At 42.9% G+C, this 22,179-nt stretch overlaps 1 protein-coding gene across 1 annotated transcript in view; it reads right to left on the reverse strand.

Annotated features, from left to right (window-relative positions):
- The window catches only part of Dnhd1 (dynein heavy chain domain 1), a 62,016-nt gene that overhangs the window by 26,469 nt on the left and 13,368 nt on the right, over nucleotides 1-22,179 (reverse strand). The window contains exons 7-18 of the mRNA XM_041666363.1: nucleotides 21,010-21,264; nucleotides 20,777-20,914; nucleotides 20,594-20,645; nucleotides 17,134-17,396; nucleotides 16,801-17,044; nucleotides 10,645-10,802; nucleotides 9,782-9,907; nucleotides 9,419-9,695; nucleotides 7,737-7,864; nucleotides 7,450-7,648; nucleotides 6,987-7,081; nucleotides 6,241-6,448 (exon numbers count right to left, since the gene is read on the reverse strand). Coding sequence (XP_041522297.1) covers nucleotides 6,241-6,448; nucleotides 6,987-7,081; nucleotides 7,450-7,648; nucleotides 7,737-7,864; nucleotides 9,419-9,695; nucleotides 9,782-9,907; nucleotides 10,645-10,802; nucleotides 16,801-17,044; nucleotides 17,134-17,396; nucleotides 20,594-20,645; nucleotides 20,777-20,914; nucleotides 21,010-21,264 — 2,143 coding nt within the window. The remainder of the gene's footprint in view (nucleotides 1-6,240; nucleotides 6,449-6,986; nucleotides 7,082-7,449; nucleotides 7,649-7,736; nucleotides 7,865-9,418; nucleotides 9,696-9,781; nucleotides 9,908-10,644; nucleotides 10,803-16,800; nucleotides 17,045-17,133; nucleotides 17,397-20,593; nucleotides 20,646-20,776; nucleotides 20,915-21,009; nucleotides 21,265-22,179) is intronic.

The raw sequence follows: 22,179 nt of genomic DNA on the forward strand, positions 1-22,179 counted from the left end.
TGTAAGCAGGCCATACCTAGGCAGGTAGGCCTTAGCTATATAAGAGAAGTAACTAAGTAAGCCAGAGGAAGCAAGCCAGTAACAATCATTCCTCTGTGGTCTTTGCTTCATTTCCTGTCCCAGAAGCTTGCCTTGAGTTCTAGTCTTGGCTTCCCATGATGATGGACTGTTACCTATAAGACAAATAAACCCTTTCTTCCCCTAAGTTGTAAAAGTGCTGCTCCCTATGTGGAATGTTTTTCTCACATTGCAAGTCTGACAAACTTACTTTTTCAAAAGTTAGCCTGGGACCACTGTCTAAAGTACAAAGAACCCTGGTTCTTTGAGCTGGTCTTCTCTTTCCTACTGCCCTCAATATGGTAGTCTATCATGCATTTAAACATATGATATTGGCTGGGTGATGTTGACGCACATCTTTAATCCCAGCCTTAGGGAGGCAGAGGCCAGCAGATCTCTGTGAATTTGAGGACAGCCTTGTCTGTCTACATAACTAGTTCTAGGACAGCCAAGGCGACATAAAGAATCCCCATCTTGGAAAAAAAAAACAAAAAATAAATAAATGAGAGGGGGAGGAAGAAAGGAAGGAAGGAAGAAAGAAAGGAAGGAAAGAAAGAAAGAAAGACAGACAGACAGACAGAAAGAAAGAAAGAAAGAAAGAAAGAAAGAAAGAAATGGCTGGTGTTCTCGGTCTCTCTCACTGGGCTGTAAGTTTGAGGGATACAGGACTGTAACTGTTAATCTCAGAGTGCCATGTGTTTGGCACAAAGGAGGTCCATGCATTCAATGTGAGAATAAAAGAACAAATGGTTCTTTGTCTTTCAACAAGTAGCCAATCAGCAGACATGCATATCTTCATGAAGATCCTGATGGGCAAGACCATCATCCTCAAGACTGAACCTGGTGACACAATGGGAAATGTCAAGGCCAAAATTGAAGACAAGGAAGGCATCCCGCCTGACAAGCAGTGGCTGATGTCACCAACAAGTAGCTGGAGGATAGCCACACCCTGCCTAACTACAACATCCAGAAAGTGTACACCCTGCACATGCTGACATCATTGAAGTAGCTCTTAGTGAGCTCACCCAGAAGTACAACTGCCACAATCTGCCACAAGTACTAGTCTTCCCTTACTTATTGTCCTCTATATGGTGATCTATCGTGAATTTGAATGTGTGATCAACTGCCACAAGAAGTATAGCCACACCAACAACCTGTGCCCCAAGAAGAAGGGCAAATAAAGCTGAAGTCTTGCTTGACCCCAAACTCAGGGACCCAATATAGTTCTCTTCTGTCAACTGGGGGGGGGGGAGAATAAATGGATGAGTGGGAAAAGGGTAAAATCAGCAGGATAAAATCCAGAGGACAGAGTATTGACAAGTAGAGATAAATAACCACAAAGACTTTCCTTTTCTCTTTCTTTCTTTCTTTCTTTCTTTCTTTCTTTCTTTCTTAAGACAGGGTTTCTCTGTGTAGTCCTAGCTGTCCTGGAACTTGATCTGTAGACCAAGCTGACCCCAAACTCACAGAGTTCCACCTGCTTATTCTAGGATTAAAGGCATGGCATGTGCCACCATTACCCAGCTTTAAAAAAAAAAAGACTCAAATTATTCCACAAAAATAGAAACAGAAGAAACATTGCCAAATTCATTTTATGAGGCCATAGTCACTCTGATACCCAAACCACACAAAGACTCAAGAAAGAAAGAGAATCACAAAACAATTTCCCACATGAACATAGATGCAAAAATACTCAATACAATATTCCAAAACGGAAGCCAAAAATATATCCAAAAGATCATTCACCATGATCAAGTTGGTTTCATCCCAAAGATACAGGGATGGTTCAACATATGAAAATCTGTCAATGTAATTCACCACATCATATAAACAAACTAAAACCACAAAATGACATGATCATCTCATTGGGTGCTGAAAAAGCTTTTAACAAAATCTAACCCCTTCATGATAAAAGTCTTGGAAATATCAGGGATACAAGGGACATACCTAAACAGAATAAAGTCAAAATAACAGCAAGTCAATAGCCAACATCAAATTAAATGGAGAGAAATCTAAAGCAATTCCACTAAAATCAGGGACAAGACAACGATGCCCACTCTCTCTATCCTACTCAACAGAGTACTTGAAGTGTGAGCTAGAGTAATAAGACAACTGAAGGAGACCGGAGGGATTCAAATTGGAAAGGAAGAAGTCAAACTTTCTCTATTTTCAGACGATTTGATAATATACATAAGTGACTCTAAAAATTCCACCAGGGAAGCTGATAAACACTTTCAGGGAAGAGACTAGATACAAAGTAAACCAAATAAATTCAGTGACCCTCCTATATACAAAGGACAAATGGGCTGAAAAAGAAATTAGGGAAACAACACCTTTTACAATACCCACATGATGTGGGAGACCCCTCTGTGTGCTGTGATTACCATTAATGAATAAAGAAACTGCCTTGATAGGGCAGAACTTAGGTAGGTGGGGAAGATGGAACTGAATGCTGAAAAGAAAAAGGCTGAGTCAGAAAGATGCCATGGAGCCGCAAGAGTCAGACATGGTGAATCTTTGCCAGTAAGCCACTGCCACGTGGCAATATACAGATTAATAGAAATGGGTTAAATTAACATACGAGTTAGCCAATAAGAATCTAGAGCTAATGGGCCAAGCAGTGTTTTAATTAATACAGTTTCTGTGTGATTATTTCGGGGCTGAGCAGCTGGGAACCAACAAGCAGCTCTCTCTCTTCCTACACCAACAAATAACATAAAATATCTTGGTGTAACTCTAACCAAGCAAGTGAAAAACCTGTATGACAGGAAGTTCAAGTCTTTAAAAAAATAATTTGGAGAAGATGTCAGAAGATGGAAACATCTCCCATGCTCATGGATTGGTAGGGTTAACATTGTAAAAATGGCCATCTTACCAAAAGCAATCTACAGATTCAACACAATTCCTATCAAACTTTCAACAAAATTCTTTTTTCAACTATTTATTTATTTATTTATTTATTTATTTATTATGTATACAATATTCTGTCTGTGTGTATGTCTGCAGGCCAGAAGAGGGCACCAGACCTCATTGCAGATGGTTGTGAGCCACCATATGGTTGCCGGGAATTGAACTCAGGACCTTTGGAAGAGCAGGCAATGCTCTTAACTACTGAGCCATCTCTCCAGCCCAACAAAATTCTTTACAGACCTGGAAAGAACAATACTCAACTTCATTTAGAAAACAAAAAATCCAGGATTGATTTAAAAAACACGTACACACAAAACAATCCTATACAGTAAAAGAACTTTTAAAGGTATCACCATCCCTGATATCAAGCTTGTGCTACATAGCTGTAGTAGTAAAAACAACATGATACTGGCATAAAAACAAGCAAGTTGATAAATGGAACTGAATTGAAAACCCAGATGTAAATCCACATAATATGGACACCTGATTTTTTTTTTTTTTACAAAGAAGCCAGAAATATACAATGGAAAAAAAGAAAGCATTTTCAACAAATGGTGCTGTTCTAACTAGATATCAGCAAGTAGAAGATTGCAAATTGATCCATATATATCACATTGCACAAAACTCAAGTACAAATTAATCAAAGACTTCAACATAAAACCAGACATACTAAACCTGATAGAAGAGAAAGTGGGGGATAACCTTGAATGCCCTGGCACAGGACATAGCTTACTGAATATAATACTGATAGTACAGGTACTAAGACTGACAATTAATAAATGGAATCTCATGGAATTGAAAAGCTTCTGTAAGGCAAATAGGACAAAATGGCAGCTTACAGAATGGGAAAATATTTCACCAACCCTACATCTGATAGAGGGCTGACTGCCAAAATATATAAAGAACTCAAGAAACTAGACATCAACAAACTAAATAATTTAATTAAAAATGGGGTACAGATCTAAACAGAGAATTCTCCACAGAGGAATTGTACATGGCTAAGAAACACATGAAAGGAATGTTCAATATCCTTAACCATTAGAGGACTACAAGCAATTCTGAGATTCCATCTTACACTTGTCAGAATGCTAAGGTCAAAAATACAAGTGACAGCTCATGCTGGTGAGGATGTGGAGCAAGGGGAACACTTCTCCACTGCTGGTGGGAGTGCAAACTTGTACAGCCACTTTGGAAATCAATATGGCAGTTTCTTAGAAAATTGTGAATGGATCTACCTCAAGACCCAGCTATAGCACTCCCTGGCATATACCCAAAGGATGTCCACCATACCACAAGGACACTTGCTCAGCTATGTTCATAGCAGCTCTATTCATCCAGCTCAACTCATGTCCAATGCTGCTCTATTCATAAGAGCCAGAAACTTAAAATAACCTAAATGTCCCTCAATTAAAGAATGGATGAAGAAAATGCAGTATATTTACATAATGGAGTTATTATTCAGCTGTTAAAAAAAAAACAATGACATGAAACTGGCAGGCAAATGGATGGAATTAGAAAAGATCATCCTGAGTAAGGTAACCCAGACTCAGAAAGACAAGCATGGTAGGTACTCATTTATAAGTGGATATTAGCTGTAAAGTAAAGGAGAACCATGCTACAAAACACAAACCACCAAAAGCAGCTAAGTAACAAGGAGGGTTCAAGGGGGTGGGGAGGAACACATGAATCTCACTGTGAAGGGAAAATAGAATAGACATCACAGGTGGATGGGGAAGGGGTCTGGATGGGAGGATATGGGAACAGAAGGGATCAGGAGGATGGACAGAGAGAGTACTGGAAAAGACAACTGGAGTCAGGGGCATCTTCTGGGATGAGCGAGAAACCTAGTGTATTGGAAACTCCCAGGAATCTATGATGGTAACCCTAACTAAGAATACTAGCAATGGGGGATACAGAACCTAAACAAGCCAACTCCTGGAACCAGGCAAGACTTCAAGTAGAGGAACTGGGACACCAACCCGGCCACATAACCTTTGACCTACAATTTGCCCTGCCTACAAGATGTGCTAGGGTAAAGATGGCACAGAAACTGTAGGAGTGGCCAACCAATGACTGTTCCAGTTAAAACCCATGCCGTGAGTCACACCCCTGACTCTACCTGGAGAGCCTAGACCCAGAGGCTGGATAGAGAGACCTAGGAAAGAACCAAACATGACTGGCAAAAAATAAAAAATAAAAAAGTAAGTGAAATGATTTCTAGTGATCTCTGCTATACTAGCCCAGTTGTCATCAGAGAGGCTTCACTCAGCAACCGATAGAAACAGATGCAGAGACCCACAGTAAAACATTAGGATATTGGGGAATCTTGGGGAAGAGGTGGAGGAAGAATTATGGGAACCAGAGGGGTTAAGGACGCCACAAGAATCATCACATTGAGTGAGGTAACCCAGACCCAGAAAGACAAATATCATATGTACTCACTCATAAGTGGCTTTTAGACATAAAGCAAAGAAAAAAAAAAAACAGCCTACGATTCACAATCCCAGAAAACCTAGACAACAAAAAGGACCCTAAGAGAAACATACATGTTTTGGAAGTAGAAAAAGGCAAGATCTCCTGAGTAAATTGTGAGCGTGGGGACCATGGAAGAGGGTAGAAGGAGGGGAAGGGAAGGGAGTGGAGAAAAATATATAGCTCAAAAAAAAAAACAATAAAAAAGGAAAAAATGTATCATCAAGTACATCTTGTAAAAAAGAAAAAGAATCCACAGAATCAAGTAACCTGGGCTCTTAGGGGCTCTCAGAGACTGAACTGTCAACGAGAAAGCCTGCATGGGACTAACCTAGGCCCTCTGCATATACCTTACAGTTGTATAACTTGGTCTTCTTGTGGGCCTCCTAACAGTGGGAGCAGGGGCTGTCTCTGACTCTTTTACCTGCTTTGAGGACCCTTTCCTCCTACTGAGTTGACTTGTTCAGCCACAATAGAAGAGGAGTGCCTATTCTTACCACAACTTGATCTGCCATGGCTGACTGATATAAATGGGAGGCCTGCCTTTTTCTGAAGAGAACAGAGGAGTGGATAGGGGAGGTAGGTAAGAGATTGAAAGGAGAGGAGGGAAAGAGGGAAAACTGTGATCAGTCTGGGAAAATTTAAATAATTAAAAAAGAGTTCCTGCAAAGATTAAGGCATTAACAGAATTGGAAGATACTGTTTCAACACTTGGATACCTCAAGCTATCATTAAACCATATTTGACAAGAACTGGTAAATGAGAAAAGCCTTTAGCTGGATCACAAAGGCTGAGACTCACCTGAGAGGAGGAATGTGCCACTATCCTTGCCAACTAACTCCCACTGGGAGTTTCGAAATGCCTGCCTTTTGGAACGCTCTGAGACTGGGGGTTTGTAGGGCACATGCAGGATGAAGTTGAGAAGGCGTAGCTGGCGCCCCTCCCAGTACTGCTGCATCTGCTGAAGGCTTTCTTGGGCATGAATTCGTTCCTTATCATACTGCCAGACCTGGAAAAGGTATGTCTCAGAAACCAGAACGAAAGTGACTAAAGAAAGTCAGTCTTGAAATTGGGACTTGAAGACTGGGTCTGAGGCAGAACTCAAGGGCCTGGAGTGTGGAGGTCTCAGCTGTGAAGGAGGAGTGAAACTGCTGGCCTTCAGCCATGTGCCACTATCGCTTGGCCCAGTCCCGCTGCCTCCACTGAGCAGGCAATACCTAGAGTCAACCTGTGCCCTTTAGTGATCAAGGAAATGTTGACAGTCCATCTATGTGTCCACAGCTTTGAGGCCGCCATTCACTTCCTTCCATTAGGGGAAGTATTAAGAGTCTGGAAGTGCCCATCAGATCCTCATCTGTAGATGGCTGGAGACTCTTCCTACCCTCCAGGAAGGTCATTACTCCCAACTTCCCTCTCACCTACGTGCTAACCACTGCCGTCCAGTCCCCATAGCCCCATAGCCTCATAACCCAAGGGACTAGTAGGCCTTGACTGACTTCATTACAATTCATGGCTCCAATCAGTCCCCTCATCCTTGTGGGCCCCACCTGATTGATTCTGTCTGCGAATTCCAGCAGTGGACAGTTGAGCAGCTGGCCCAGTGTGATAAGGTCGAAGCTTTGCAGACCGCCCAGCCCTAACACTGGAATAGAACAGGCAAGTCAGAGCAAGTCCTAGCACATGGCTGAGCAGAGCTCACATCCTAGTGCTCATTTCTCCCCTGAGCCTAGACCAGCTTGGACTGCAGTGGAATATCAGGAGTACAACACAAAGCCAAGAACTCAGAACCCAAGGTCCAGGCACAACTTAACCCCCAGATCTCAGACCTCAACCTGCATCCAATCCCATCAGTTGAGAGGACCCTGTGTTGTAAGGAGGGAGCACAGGAATGTGTTCCTCCTGGTGAAATGAGTTTAGCCTAAGTGGGAAAGAGGACACAAGATCTCTAGCAGGAGCAGCAGGGGAATTGCTCTAAACACTGTATCTTTCCCATCCATCTCCCAAACACACCTCTCAAGAGGGATTGGCAGTTAAAGTTCTGAAGCTGGAGGCTGCCCAGCTTGGTGAGCAAGGGCAGGTAGTTTCGAAAGTCCTCTAGCATGCGCATGCAGCGTTGTAGCACTGGACTGTGCAGCCCCAGGGTGGTGCTGAGCCGTGCAGCCTCTGTCAACCAGGCATCTGTCTTCTCCCTGGCCATAGAAAGACTGAACTGCACAGAGCAGAGTTCCCCGTCAGACTGACACCCACCCACCACCACCTGGCTAACTTCTGCCCCAGGTGAGAGCTCCCGGAAGTACCTTGGTAAAAGCCATGCACTTCCACTCACTGAAGTTTTCAGAGATGATTCGGTAGAGCCTCCAGATGCGCTGCTGCTGTATAATAGGCCGGTTCCCAGAAGTAGGTGGGGACATAGTACTCTCATCCCCTGTGGAATAAGGCTGGCTGAGACTTCAGTTATTTGGGAAATGGGTCAGTGAAGAGCCCTTAATGAACAAAAGTCAAGGGGAAAAAAAGTGTGCTGCCTATGTAAATCTGAGTTCAACAGTGGAAGCGGTGTCGTCCAAAGAGCAATTATTGCAGAGAAAGGATTCCTGGGCAAACACCATAGTGGTAAAACAAAAGAGTTTCCCTTCTATTAGTCTCTAGCTCACCCACTCAATTCCAGTCACAGTGGACTTGACTGTAGCTCAGATATACAGGCACACACTCTTCTGCCAGGGCCTTAGACCTGCAGCTCCTTCCTTATGGAAAACTCTTGCTACAGAGAACCACCATTCACACCTTCACCACCTCCAACTCCAAGCCCTTGTTCAAATACCCATCCCATAAGACACTGCTCTCCACTCACTTGGCATTTTCAGACACTCTTGATCTGTTATGTTTTCTTCTAGATTAGCTATCACTTTCTAATATGCTGCATAATTTAGTTATAATTTATAATTATTATTTATCATCTTTCTTCTGCAGCTGCAATATTGGGTCCATTATGGAAATTGTTTTGTCATTTGTTCATTGATGCACTTTGAGTTCGGTACATGGCAGGCACTAACCAAGTAAGTGTTGGATGAATGAATAAGTGAATGAACTCTCAGAAATCAAGGATAATTTTTTAAATCAAGAGGGTCTAAAGGACTAGATTATTTTTTACAAAAGCTGGGATTAGGTGAGGAGCTGAGGACAGAAGAAGGAAGTGAACACACTGCTGTCCTGTTCTCTGGGCCTAGTACCACTTGGCCTGACTCCTCTACCCTGCTTTTTTATTAATACTTCAAACTCCTAACAGGAAGGGTCAAGTCTATGGTTAACATCAGTTAGGATGTGGGCTGAAGGCTTCCCTGTACTTAAAAAAAAGAGAGAAATTCGTAATGAAGGATGGTTCTAAAGCATCTCCCATTTCACCTGGCCATAAGGCCCAGTTGGTAGCTGACCAAGGATCAAATCACAATGTGCCCTTCCAAGAGATAAGTGATTGCATATGAGAAAAGAGCCCATGCTGAACTCCTATAGAAGAAGACTGATCTCATACAAGTAGCTCTGTTCTGGTTGGCTTCTGTGGGAAGTGAGGCCCCCTTCAGTCTTTTTTCTAGATCCATTGGCTGGATGCAGTAGTTACCACACCAAGATCCTGACTATTCTTTTCTGTGATCTGCTGCTTAAACTGGGACAACACTGAACAATGCTAAGTATGCACTTTCTCACAAACCAGCATTTAACCTGGGCCCATCACAATCTAATGAAACATTTAGTTGTTTGTTTTCCCTACCAGCCTATGAACTTCCTGGATCCACTAACACAACACCTGAGACATACAACAAATAAGGCTTTTGTCCTGCAATGCTTGTTTGTAAAAGAGACCAGTGAGGTATTGATTCCCAAGGCTTGCTTAAGATCACAGAAGACACAAGACCTGGAGTCCCATCCCTTATCTTAGCTGGAGGGTTCATCCTAGGGCAAAAGACGAGAAGGTGAAGATCAGTACCCGTGAAGGTGTTGTAAGCATAGCGTAGGTCATTGAAGTTGTTGAGTGTGTTCAAGAACTGGTGCTCCAAGGCAGCAAGCTGTTGCTCAGTGCTCCTCTGTTCTTGTGAAGGGTCCATGAAGGAACCAGACAGTGCTTTTGTCAACAGGTCCTCCAACTCTGTTAATGCTGCTGCCATCAACTGCTGCAGCTTGGGCACAATGGAATGTCGCTTACTGAGCAGGAAATCGGAAGCCTGGCTTCTCTCAAACTGAAAAGTCTCCCATATATCCAGAAGCTGTGGGGCAAGCAAAGGACAGTGAGATATGGTTATACAGGAAGAAGGCCAGGAGTAATGAATGATTCCTTTCATTGTTCTCTCACCGAGATGTCTAGCGTCTCATTCTCAGCCATAAAAAGGCCACAGTGGTTGCGGATGAGGTCATGGAGTGATCGGACATATTCCACTCGTTCCTCCAGCTGTCCGTATTGCTCATTGGCTTCATTCAACTGCAGAGGTTACAGCATGAGACCAGCACGCCAATAACCCTGCCCATCTCTTCGAACTCACCCTCAAGAGGCAACCCATCTTCCAGATTGGGCATCTGGAAGGTCCAGACCCAGTTTTGGCATTGAAACCATTTGAGATAGGAGAGTTATCTAGGATCTGATTCCCTTTTGACTTGGGTCTTAAATGCAGTCTAGTTCTTATCTCCCAGACCTGATGACAGGGCAACATATCTCTAAATTACTTACTGTCCCATGGAACAGAACCACGCCTCATAAAGCAGTGGTTCTCAACCTTCCTAATGCTGTGACTCTTTAGTATAGTTTCTCATGCTGTGGTGACCCCCAAACATAAAGTTATTTCATTGCTACTTAGTAACTGTAGTTTTGCTACTGTTATGAACCACAATATAAATATTTGTGTTTTCTAGTGATCTTAGGCAGCCCCTGTGAAAGAGTTGTTGGGTATACAAAGGGGACTGGCCCCACAGGTTGAGAACACTGTCTTAAAGCAAGACTCTATCTCCTTTCTTCAGGGTCTGCTCCTGGCATGAGGAAGCAGAGCACTGCACAAACTGGGCAAGAATCAGCAAGGACAAATGACATATGTAAGCACAGTTCAAGCTCATCAAACCCCATAAAGCTCAACAGAAATCTAAAGAGATTTGCTGTGTGCTGAGTCCTTGAGCAGGCAGGATATAGGGCTATTTGAAGAAGAAGAAGGGATGGGGAGACCTCACCTTTTGGGAGCATTGTGCAATGGCATGGATGTCTGAGTTGATGGTTTGGAAGGCCTGCAAGAAATCTGTCATCTCTGTCATCAGTTGCCTATTATGGCTCCAGCATTCACTTTGCACTTGCGCAAGAATGTTCTTCCTCATGCTGCTTAACTTGGATTCTAGGCACAAAAAAAAATATGGTGTCCGGTGATGCATGGAAAATAAGTACAAGAATTGATACAGAAAAGTGAGTGGGTCCCAGAGAACTTAGACACAATGCGGACACTAAGAGAGACTCACATAGATCTAATCTACATGAAAAGTAGAAAGTAGAAAAAGACAAGATCTCCTGAGTAAATTGGGAGCATGGGGACCTTGGGGGAGGGGAGAGGCAAGAAGGGGAGCAGAGAAAAATGTAGAGCTCAATAAAAATTAATAAAAAAAGGGCAAAAAAAGAAAAGTGAGTGGGCAAGCAGGAAGTTTCCTCATAATATGACAATAGAGGTAAACAAATGAGCAGAAAGGGACAATCACAAGGGATTCTACAGTGTTGCCTGGAGCCCCCAGCCCAGCATAGTGAAGGGAAGGGAAGGGGACCGTGAGAAGGCTTGAGGAGGTCTCCGCAGAGGCAGATATTGAAATGAATGTCTGAGTAGTTTAACACTCCAAGCATGAACATGGAAATGCACATTCTTGTCTATGTTTTGGAGTCTTTCTTCTTGCAGAAGGGATACCAAGAAGAGGGTTAAAGCTGCATCTTTCTGTTTTTGTTTATTTGTTTTGTCCTTTTGGGTTCTTGTTTACTTGTTTGTTGCCACCAAGCCCAACTTGTCTTTTGTTTTTGCAGATTAAAGAAAAGCAACTCAGGTAGATAAGGTTAGAAGACAACCTGCCCTTGGTAATATGAAAAACTTCATTGTCTGGGGAAGCAGGAATAAGGGAGCTATAAACCTGTCTCCGATGGGGAAAGGTTCTTGTCAAGAAGCCTGAGTTAGGTGGAAGAGAGAACTGACTCTTTAGAATGTTCTCTGACTTACACACCCACACATTCATGTTTGTACATACATGCACCATGATATGGGAATACATACACACAGTATACAAATGTAATTTTTGTTTTTTGTTACTTTTAATTGTGTGTATTATGTGTGGGGGGAGTGGTATGTGTATGGGAGTGCTGGTGTCAGGGAAGCCAGATATATTTGATTTCTTGGAGCTATACCCGAGAGGGATGCTGGGAGCCAATTCAGATTCTCTGGAACAACAATGATACACTCATAACCACTGAGACAGCTCTCTAGTCCCAAGTGTAATTTTATAAAAGAATGCAGGAATAATATCCATATGATACAATTCACTGACTCTAAAGATGGCTATAAAAGCTATCATTATTTTATATACTACCAAAAAAGGAAAAAATTAACTCGGACATGCTATAATGCTGTTAAGACACTTCTTAAGTTTAGATATGCTAAAATAGCCATGAGATATCAAAATGTCATATAAAAGTATGGAATACCAGAAAATCCAGTACTGAGTACTTATATGCCAGACATTATTTCAAGTATTTCACATGTATTAACTTATTTTATCCTTATATATTCCCTTGGAGTACGTATTTATACTTATGTTATAAATAAGCAGAGGCTCAGAGAGGTTAATTGTATAGGTCCACATTACACAATGGTAGAATAATAAGTCATACTTAGAGAACTTTGTTTTACTCCATTATACTTCAGGTTACAAATGTAATATAAAGTTAGGCAGGTATACAGGTAGTCTGTGATATACACATATATCAAGTAGAATAGTATAATTATACTTTATTTTATATACTACATAATGTTATGTAGAAGTAAACATACCTACCCGCTATTAGCATCTATGCAACTGGTAGGTAGAACAGTGAGTTTGGAGGCAAACAGTTGAGATCCACTGCATATGGCACTTTCAGAGACTTGAAAGAGTATTCAGAGAATTAGGCACCAAGAGATGAAGCTGATAAAACTTACTAAGAAGGAACTTTTGTAGGGCACCGATGCTGAACAGAGCCTTTCTGTTGTTGCTAGGGCACTGGACTGGGCTGCTTTGGGACCAGGAGGGCTGGGCAGGAGAGCAACAGTGACACCACATGGCGGGAAGGAGCAGTGATAAATGAAGTTTTCAGGCTCCTTGGGCCCATGAGCTGGATGGAGATGGACTGAGAAACTGTTTTGAGAGATAGTAAAAGGGAGAAGAAAGGAGAAGACTTGGTAATGGGTTGAGTGTGGTATATTTAATACCCTTCTCTGTTCAAGGGAGTTTGGGGGAAAAAAGGAACAGAGTTAGCAAATAAGGCGATAAAATATGATCAGCAAGAAGACTGAAGCAGACAAAAAGAATAAGAGAAAATGAAAAACATCAATACCTATGTTGGTCATTTCTAGAAGTAATTCAAAAATAAAGCAAAAAACAAAACTTGTTTTCCCTCCTATAACCCTGAGTGACACCTTTAGTAATCTAGGCTTCAAATAAACTGGAGCTGTGTGTCTCACATCATGACGCAAGGGAGAAAGAGAGTGAGCTAGGACACGAGCTCTGAACTGACGAGCCCGTGGATCCTGGACTAGGGATCATGAATTTTACAAACTAGAAAGAGAACAGACTCCTGGGGCACCAAAACAAAGCCAGAAAGAAAGTGAACTAATCACAGTATCTTGTTCCTACCTTGCCAGAACGAACCCCTGCCCAAGAGTTAGTTGGAAGCATCAGAGGCAGAAACCTAGTGAGGAGCAGAAGCCAGAGGGCTAGGCGAGCAGAGGGCTAGGCAAGCAGAGGGCTAGGCAAGCAGAGGGCTAAGCAGGCAAGATGCTTTCAAGCAAAGCAATATGTCTCTAGGTCCCAGAGTCAAGGCTCTTACCTTCATAACAAAAGGAGGTGTGTGTGTGTGTGTGTGTGTGTGTGTGTGTGTGTGTGTGTGTGTGATAAGTCCAATATTTAATCTTAGCAATAAATGCTATGGCTGGGACTGTGTGAGAATCAAAACAACTTGCATTTCTCCTAAGAAAACAAACTACTGGCTCCCTAATCCATCCCGTCATAACCCTCTCTAAGACCAGCTCATAGTACAGGCAGGCACTCAGCTAGTACATGATAGCATGAGCCATCCTTCCCACAAGAAGGAAGAGAGAGGGAAGGTGAGATGGCAAAAAAGAGGTAGTAGACCAATAATTTCCCTTGATAAGAAATGACAAGAGGGCCAGGCGGTAGTGGCACATGCCTTTAATCCCAGCACTAGGGAGACAGAGGCAGGCGGATCTCTGTGAGTTTGAGGCCAACCTGGTCTAGAGAGCAAGTTCCAGGACAGCCAGGGCTATACAGAAAAGCCCTGTTTTGGAAAATAAAAAGTGACAAGAGGAAGAAAATAAAATGGACTGAAGAGAAAATAGAATAGTATGCTCTTATGTTCCACTTTTCATATGGAGCTGTGGGAAGAGGCCTTAAATGGTTCCATGCTGAACATGAATAGTCACTGCATAGTGAGAATTGTAGTGCGCTGTGTTGTGGCAGAAAGAAACTGAATCCAACATTTATAAGTGTCCCTGGTCCCAAATGGCAGGAGATACCAAAGATAGCCGAACATTGATCCCACTGGGCCCAGATGCAGTTTCTGTCTTGGAAGTAAGGGATCCCAAGGTAAATAACAGGAGTAATCAGCCTAAAACAAGTAGTAAGAAACAAGATAAAGTAAAGCAAAACAAGATAAGAAGAGGAACTTGCTGGGTGGCGCACACCTTTAATCCCAGCACTCAGGAGGCAGAGGCAGGCGGATCTCTGTGAGTTCGAGGCCAGCCTGGTCTACAAGAGCTAGTTCCAGGACAGGCTCCAAAGCTACAGAGAAACCCTGTCTCGAAAAACCAAAAAGAAGAGGAAGAGGAGGAATAAAAAAAAAATCAGTGGTGCTGGAAATGCAAATCAAAATGACTGTGAGATACCATTGTATTACACCTGTCAGTACAGCTAAGATCAGAAACACTGAGGACAGCTTATGCTGGAGAGGATGTGGAGTCAAGGGAACACTCCTCTACTGCTGCTGGTGGTAGTACAAACTTGTACAGCCACTTTGGAAATCAGTATGGCGGTTTCTCAGAAAATACGGACTCAATCTACCTCGAAAACCAGCAATATCACTCTTTGGCATATACCCAAAGGATGCTCAATCATACCACAAGGACACTTGCTCAACAATATTCATAGAGCTGGGCAGTGGTGGCACACACCTTTAGTCCTAGCACTCTTGTAGGCAGAGACAGGCAGATCTCTGAGTTCAAGGCCAGCCTGGTCTATAGAGCAAGTTCCAGGATAGGCTCCAAAGCTACAGAAAAATCCTGTCTTGAAAAATAAAAAAAACCCACAATATTCATAACAGCATTATTCATAATAGCTAGGACCTGGAAACACCCTAGATACCCCTCAACTGAAAAATGGATAAAGAAAATGTACATTTACACAATGGAGTATTATTCAGCTGTAAAAAACAATGACATTATGAAATTTTCAGGAAAATGGATGGAACTAGGGAAAAAAAAACATCCCGAGTGAGGTAACCCGGACTCAGAAAGACAAACACGTTATGTACTCATTCATAAGTGAATATTAGCTATAAAAGAAAGGCTAACCAGACTACAATCCACAGCTCCAGAGAAGCTAGAGCCTTCTTCCACTAATTGATGGAACCAGATGCAGAGATCCACAACCAAACACCAGGCCGAGCTCTGGGAATCCAGTCAAAGAGAGGCAGGAGGGAATATATGAGCAAGGGAGATCAAGATCATGATGGAGAAATCTACAGAGACAGCTGAACCAAGCTCGTGGAAACTCATGAACTCTGGACGGACAGCTGTGGAGCCTCCACGGGACCAAACTAGGCCCTCCGTCTGTGGGAGACAGTATCTGAAGGGCCCCTGGCAGTAGGATCAAGATTTATCCTGATTTATCCCAATCCTAGCTTGTTAGAGCCCATTCCTATGAGGGGATGCCATGCTCAGCCTTAAGAGAGAGGGGAAGGGCTTGGTCCTGTCCTAACTTAAGGTGCCAAACTGTGTCAGCTCCCCAGAGGAGCCCTCACCCATTGGGAGGAGTAGATGGGGGGGGGTGTGTGGCTGGGGAAGACCAGGAGCAGCAGGAGGAGGAGTGGGAGGTAGAACTTTGGTTGGAATGTAAAATGAAATTTAAAAAATAAATTAGTTTTTTAAAAAAATCAATGGTATTCCAGGCAGTGGTGGCACACACCTTTAACCCCAGCACTCGGAAAGCAGAGGCAGACAGATCTCTGTCAATTCAAGGCTAACCTGGTCTACAAGAGCTAGTTTCAGGATAGCCAGGACTGTTATACAAAGAAACCCTGTCTCAAAAAACCAAAAGTAAATAAGTAAATAAAAAATAAAAATAAATCAATGGTGCTAAGAATTCTGAACTAAATAAATCAATGGTGCTAAGAATTCTGAACTAACCAATATTCAATTCCCAGCAACCACATGGTGGTTCACAACCGTCTGTAATGAGATCTGGTGCCCTCTTGAGGAAGAGACCTGGTCAGTTGTTCTCATCAACTTAGACCATAAAACCCAATATGGACAAGTTCAATAGAACCGCCATATATGGGCTGCCCTGCATACTTCAGCATTGCCAGGGCATAAATTTGATTTTGCATTTCAAACATTCAAATAGACTGAACTGGACCAGAGTGGTTGCTTTGGATTAGAAGAGTCGTCTAACTGGGAGAAGTGTGTTCTTTAGCCACTGTCCACAGAGTTAGGACTACAAGGTGAGGCAAGAACAAAGAGTAACTTTTCATACATGCAAATAGTGGTAGAAATGTTAGCACCACTACATTAAAGAAAGGTGCACTCTAGATCCCCAAAAATCTGTATGAAGAAAACCAAGTACAGGCTAAGGATCTTTTAAAAACAGGGATAGAAAAGTTTTCATCAATCAAATGATTCCTAATGAATACAGGGAATGAATGAAGCCAAACAGAAGCTGACCTCTTGGACCATATCTTTGATAGCAAAGAGAAAGGGTTGTGAGCTAGAGCTTTGGAAGGTTCCAAAGGTCCCTGGAGGATTTGCTAGTCCCAAGATGACTGTGTACATGTAGGTAAGGAAGGAAGATGTAGGGAAGATAAGAAGCACTTACCCAACTCTGCTTGAACATCATGGCCACTCAGGAGCAGCAACTTGCCTTTTGTCAGCAACTGGACAGGCATATTGGAGACACGTTCCTGCCAATCTTTCAGCTGGCTGACTAGTACTACATAGTCCTTAATGGGGGAGCCTCTCAGGTCCTCTAACTTCTGAGGATCCCAAGCTTTCAGGAACTTATAGATGCCTTCCACCCACTGCTGTTCACTGCAGAATTCCCGAACCTCCTGCAGCATGTCCTAAGGGTAGATAAGGTGTGTAAGGCAGAGGCAGTGGCTATGATGGAAGCTGGCAGCCAGCAGCCCATTTCTCAAGCCTCTGTTCTCACCTCCAGCAGTATCTGTTGTACAGCCAGTGCCTGTTGGATTCTAGTATTGTTGTCCAAGTCCTCCTGTACATGATTATAATTGGTGTGTAGATACTGACCCCGAAGTCGGTGCCCACGGACCTCCAGGACATCAGTAATCGCATGAGACTTCCAGGGCCACACAAATCCTACATTTGGGCCACAGAAGAGGTGAACAGCATCGCTGGGCTTTCCATGAAACTTGGGCATCAGGAATTCTGCATTTGAGTCCTGGTCTTTATCATCTAGTGGAGCACACAATATAATAGTTTATAAGCACTCTCCAGAAGACAACACCAACCTTCTTTCTCTCCTAAATGCACACACTCATCACACACCATGCTGCTATTTCCTGCTATTGAGTGAGTCTATACATACATCATCAACATTAACCAACACAGTACAGCAAATCCATGTAAGGAGTGGATCAGCAAGAATGCACATGCTGAGAATAGAATTTGTTTAGTGTAAGCAGGAAAGGAAATTATTACAACTTATCAAGTGGGTTTCAGAGTAATTAGATCTGAAAAGTGAAAATGCTGTAGGCTGAATAGAGTCTGGCTGACTGGCAAGTTGGGGTGTCATTACCACATCACCAACATCTGCAGAGTGGATATATAACCTGCCTTTTCTCCAACTTAATTCTGAATTGAACGCTCAGATGGATTTAATTGGTGGGCTCTGCATCACCTGTGCCGTCTAGCTGCAAGGGGACAGGAAAGTACACTGCGGAGCATCTTAGCCTCTACAGAACAGATGCGTGATTGAATATGCCAGTTCCCAATATCCACCCAAGGAATTAACCTTAGACCTGGCTTCTCCCTATAACATTTTAGGAACTGGTTAATTGCCAGTGCCAGTATTTTTGGTAAAAAGAGATGCCAGCAGAAACAGCTGAGAGAGTTTACATCTCAAAACTACAAGCAGGAAGCAGAGGGCACAGAGGAAGTATGGGAGATTTTCGAAGCCTCAAAGCCTGCCCCCGTGACACACCTCCTCCAACAAGACCACATCTCCCATCCCTTACCAAATAGTTCTACCAACAGAGGAGCAAGGATTCAAGCCTATGAGCCTGAAGGAGCCACTCGCAATCAACCACCACACTAATATACATGAGGTCCACCTTCAGATTATATCCAAAATCCAGCTAATCTCCCCACACCTATCATCACTTTACCTCACCTTAACCAAGTCACCATTGTCTTTCACTGCCGTTACAGAGGCAGGCAACCATAGGGAGAGCTTATAAGTCTGGACTCTGCTTGGCTTAAACTACACACACTCTCCATTGCCAACAACCTGGACTCTCCATCCTGCACTGAGTTGTAGTTGAAGTGTAGAATCCATTTCTTTTTTTTAAAAGGCATACACCACCACCATGTGGCAAATCTGCTTTCTTTTATTTATTCATTCATTTATTTACTTATTTATTTATTTATTATGTATACAATATTCTGTCTGTGTGTATGCCTGCAGGCCAGAAGAGGGCACCAGACCCTATTACAGATGGTTGCGAGCCACCATGTGGTTGCTGGGAATTGAACTCAGGACCTTTGGAAGAGCAGGCAATGTTCTTAACCTCTGAGCCATCTCTCCAGCCCTAGAATCCATTTCAAACACTGAAATAAGTTATTCCCCTCAGCCACCTCTTAGTATCTCCTCTTTTGTGGTTAGTTTCCATTCAAATATTTTGCAGAATTTGTCTAGGAACCAGAGGCAAGGGGGAAGGGGCAATCCAGCATGAACCAGATTAGGATTCAAGCACAGTGTTCTGAGTGAACTTTTAGGGTAAATCCCCTATTTGCCATTTATGCCTATGCATAATTGGGCATGCTTATGCTTAGAGTCAGAGGCATCATGGGAAAAGTTACACATATCAAAGTTAGGCTTACATAATTTAAGCTTGCTGATTAAAACAAAGAATCGACCACACTCTACCACTTAGCAGCCCTCCTCATCTTCTTCTCAGACCTCACAACACTTGGCACCCTAGCCCGCGTGGCCCACTGCTCTCTGTCAGTGTGTCCTGTACTGTCTCTTTAAGTAAAACTTGCTGCTTTGCTATTTGTGTGTGCTCTTTCAGATCTTTCAATAAGATGCTAAGAGCCTGGAAACTCGTGGTCCAGACAGCAACTCTTGGGCACATTACTGCAGTAATCTTCTAGTCTTTGCCTGCTTTGGCTCTTGCCTACAATACCTTATAGGCTGTTCCACGTAGAAACACTAACAGTGCTGCCAGAAGGGATTCTGAAATGATGGTTGTAAAAACCATTTTGAAATAACCCCAAATCCTCACAGGAAAATGATAAAGCAATTAGAAACTCACCAATGTGCAATATTTAAACAACTAAGGAAAATGCACACACGTTCCAAAGCACCAGTAAGTGGCTAGCCCTAGCCTCAAGATACCAGCACTTATGGGTATGTAAAACACCAATACTTTTTGTCACTTAATCTAAGCTTACTTTTTGAAAATATGTGCCCATCGAGTGTGATTGATATGTATTTATCAATATAAAATACAGACTCCTTTTCCAGAACCCTTTTCTTTTTGTGAATGATCTCCTAAAATTAATTTCATTTTTCATTCATCTTCATGAAGACATATTAGTTGGATAGGAACATTAAAAGACATCTAATGTTTTTAATGCTTTTTTTATGATAACATTAGTACCCTGAAAAGGGAATGTCAATATGTATTTTCTTTCTGATGGTTAACAAAGTTGAGGATTAGGGCTGGAGAGATGGCTCAGTGGTTAAGAGCACTGGCGGCCCTTCCAGAGGACCCAAGTTCAATTTCTGGCACCCATATGGCAGCATACAACTGTCTGTAACTCCAGCTCTAGGAGATTTGATACTTTCATACATATAGGCAAAACACCAATGCACATAAAATAATAAGTAATAAATCATTTAAAAACTTTACTTTTTTTAATTTGAAGATTAATATCTCAACATCTTAATGAATTGGCCTATCAGAAATAACAGGGCCACATGAAGTTGCTGAGCAAGCAGAACTTGTCAAACAAGCACACATTAGTTTAACAATCAAATTCAATAGAAAATAAAATGCAATTATGATATTAGAGAAAACCCAGAATTTGGAGTGAACCGGGGAGCAGACAATGTATCCATGTACACACCCACCACCACACACAATCACATAAGTGCATGAATAAGCAAGCACATGTACATAAGCACAGGAATTAGTGAGCACAACTCCCTCTGGACTCTCCTCCCTCCCAACAGACATGCACAGTACCCAGGTTAGAGCTCCCCTGGCTGGTGCTGAGCCTCTTGTCCACTTCCATGCACAGTACCCAGGTTGGAGCTGCCCTGGCTGGTGCTGAGCCTCTTGTCCACTTCCATGCCATCTGCACTCTACGTGTGTCCCTCCCCTCTAAGCAGACTTCCTATCTCCTGTGTCTGCCACTTTAAATACCTTCAGAATTCAGGGGATCCATGGAGGTTCTCATGTCTGTAGACTGCAATACCTTCATGTTAGGAGACAGAAAAGGAACAGAAAAAGAGAAACAATGAGAGTCTAAGCTGGCTGAGAAGTTTGGATTCAATAGAGGATAGGACTAGGAGTTCCAAGGGCGCGTCCCCTGCCCAATCCAAACACCTTTAGGGCAGAGGTCTTGATAGCTTGCAGGCCCTTAGTAAGACTCTGGATGATAGTTTCAACACAAGGCATAGGAGACAACCGGCCATTGTCATCAAAGACTAGCTGTGATAAGAGAAAGGGGTTTTCTCTTGGGACCTGGAAAAAAAGAATCAGGAGAGGTTACAGGGCCAGATGAAAGGGCACCTCCCCTGCCCCCATGTAGTCTGGTCCCACCCTACCCACCACCTCACTTGCATGGTGTTGGCTATAAAGGAAGTTATTTCTTCTTCTAAGATGGAAACAAGATTCTGACAAATCATGTAGTCAATCATGCGGGCAAACTTTCCCAGCTTCAGCAACCATGTTTCTGCCTGCTTCAGCTTCTTCTCCAGATGCCTGCACAACACCCTCTGAAGGTATATAGAGCCTTGGCCTTTCCTGATCCTGTTCCAGTTCTGCACTCTTTCCTGCAGGCCCTGCTGCATTTGATATGTGTCTTCGTGAACCTTCCAGGGTAGAAAGGTGAAACTCATCCCAGAGAAGGACAGGAAAGAAGGCAGCTACCCACTGGTCCCTGCAAGCAACGAGGTCCTGGTTTTCTGAAGCTAGAGTCTAGATTTGCATGTGGAAGTTTCCTTTTTAGTATAGACTGCTCCATACCCTTTTAAATGACTTGAGAAGACGCAAACCAAGGACTTACATTCAGAGGACTTATGTGTTAATGTGATAGGCCAGGCCTACCTGTGGAAAGGCCACGGGATAAGGCAGCTGACCTTGGTGGTACATACCTGTAATCCCAACATTTGAAATATGTAGGCAAGGACACCAGGAGCTAAAGGTCAGCCTGAGTTATAATGAGACCACGCCTCAAAACAAACAAGCAAACAAAAGACCCAGAATGAACCTTGATTAGAGGGAGTGTCACAAGGAAATGAGCAGATAAAGATTGCATGATTAAAGCTAGTAATGATCGCAGGATTTGGACTCTAACCATTAGGCCTGGGATGATGGAGCCTGTTCAGAAACATACATTCTATTACAAGATATTTATGGGCACTGACAGAGACTTGCAATTGAGAAGTTGGTGTGGGGAGTTTCTATGGGTTCTTCTTGAATCTAGAAGACTTTAAACTGACAGAGGCTGAAAGTTGTCAAGTTTCCGCATCTGTCCAGTTGAGGAATCTAAGAGAGACATAGGAAAGCTATGCTTGGCCAGATAAACCCGATGGTCCCTGATGCTCCCCTGTTCCTTGCTACGCTCCACTGAGCTTGTGATTAGAGCAGATTGATGTCTGCGCATTGTATTTCTATTCTCTATGAACTCAAGTCTCCGTGTTCTGCAACTCAGTTGAGCCCTAAGAACACATGTCCTCACTAATGGCAAAGTATCATTTTCCATGTTACAGTAATACCCTCTTTAT

Source organism: Microtus oregoni, unplaced genomic scaffold, assembly GCF_018167655.1.
Source record: "Microtus oregoni isolate MIOR12 unplaced genomic scaffold, Mior012 000016F_ref0000370, whole genome shotgun sequence".
Classification (NCBI taxonomy): Eukaryota; Metazoa; Chordata; class Mammalia; order Rodentia; family Cricetidae; genus Microtus; species Microtus oregoni.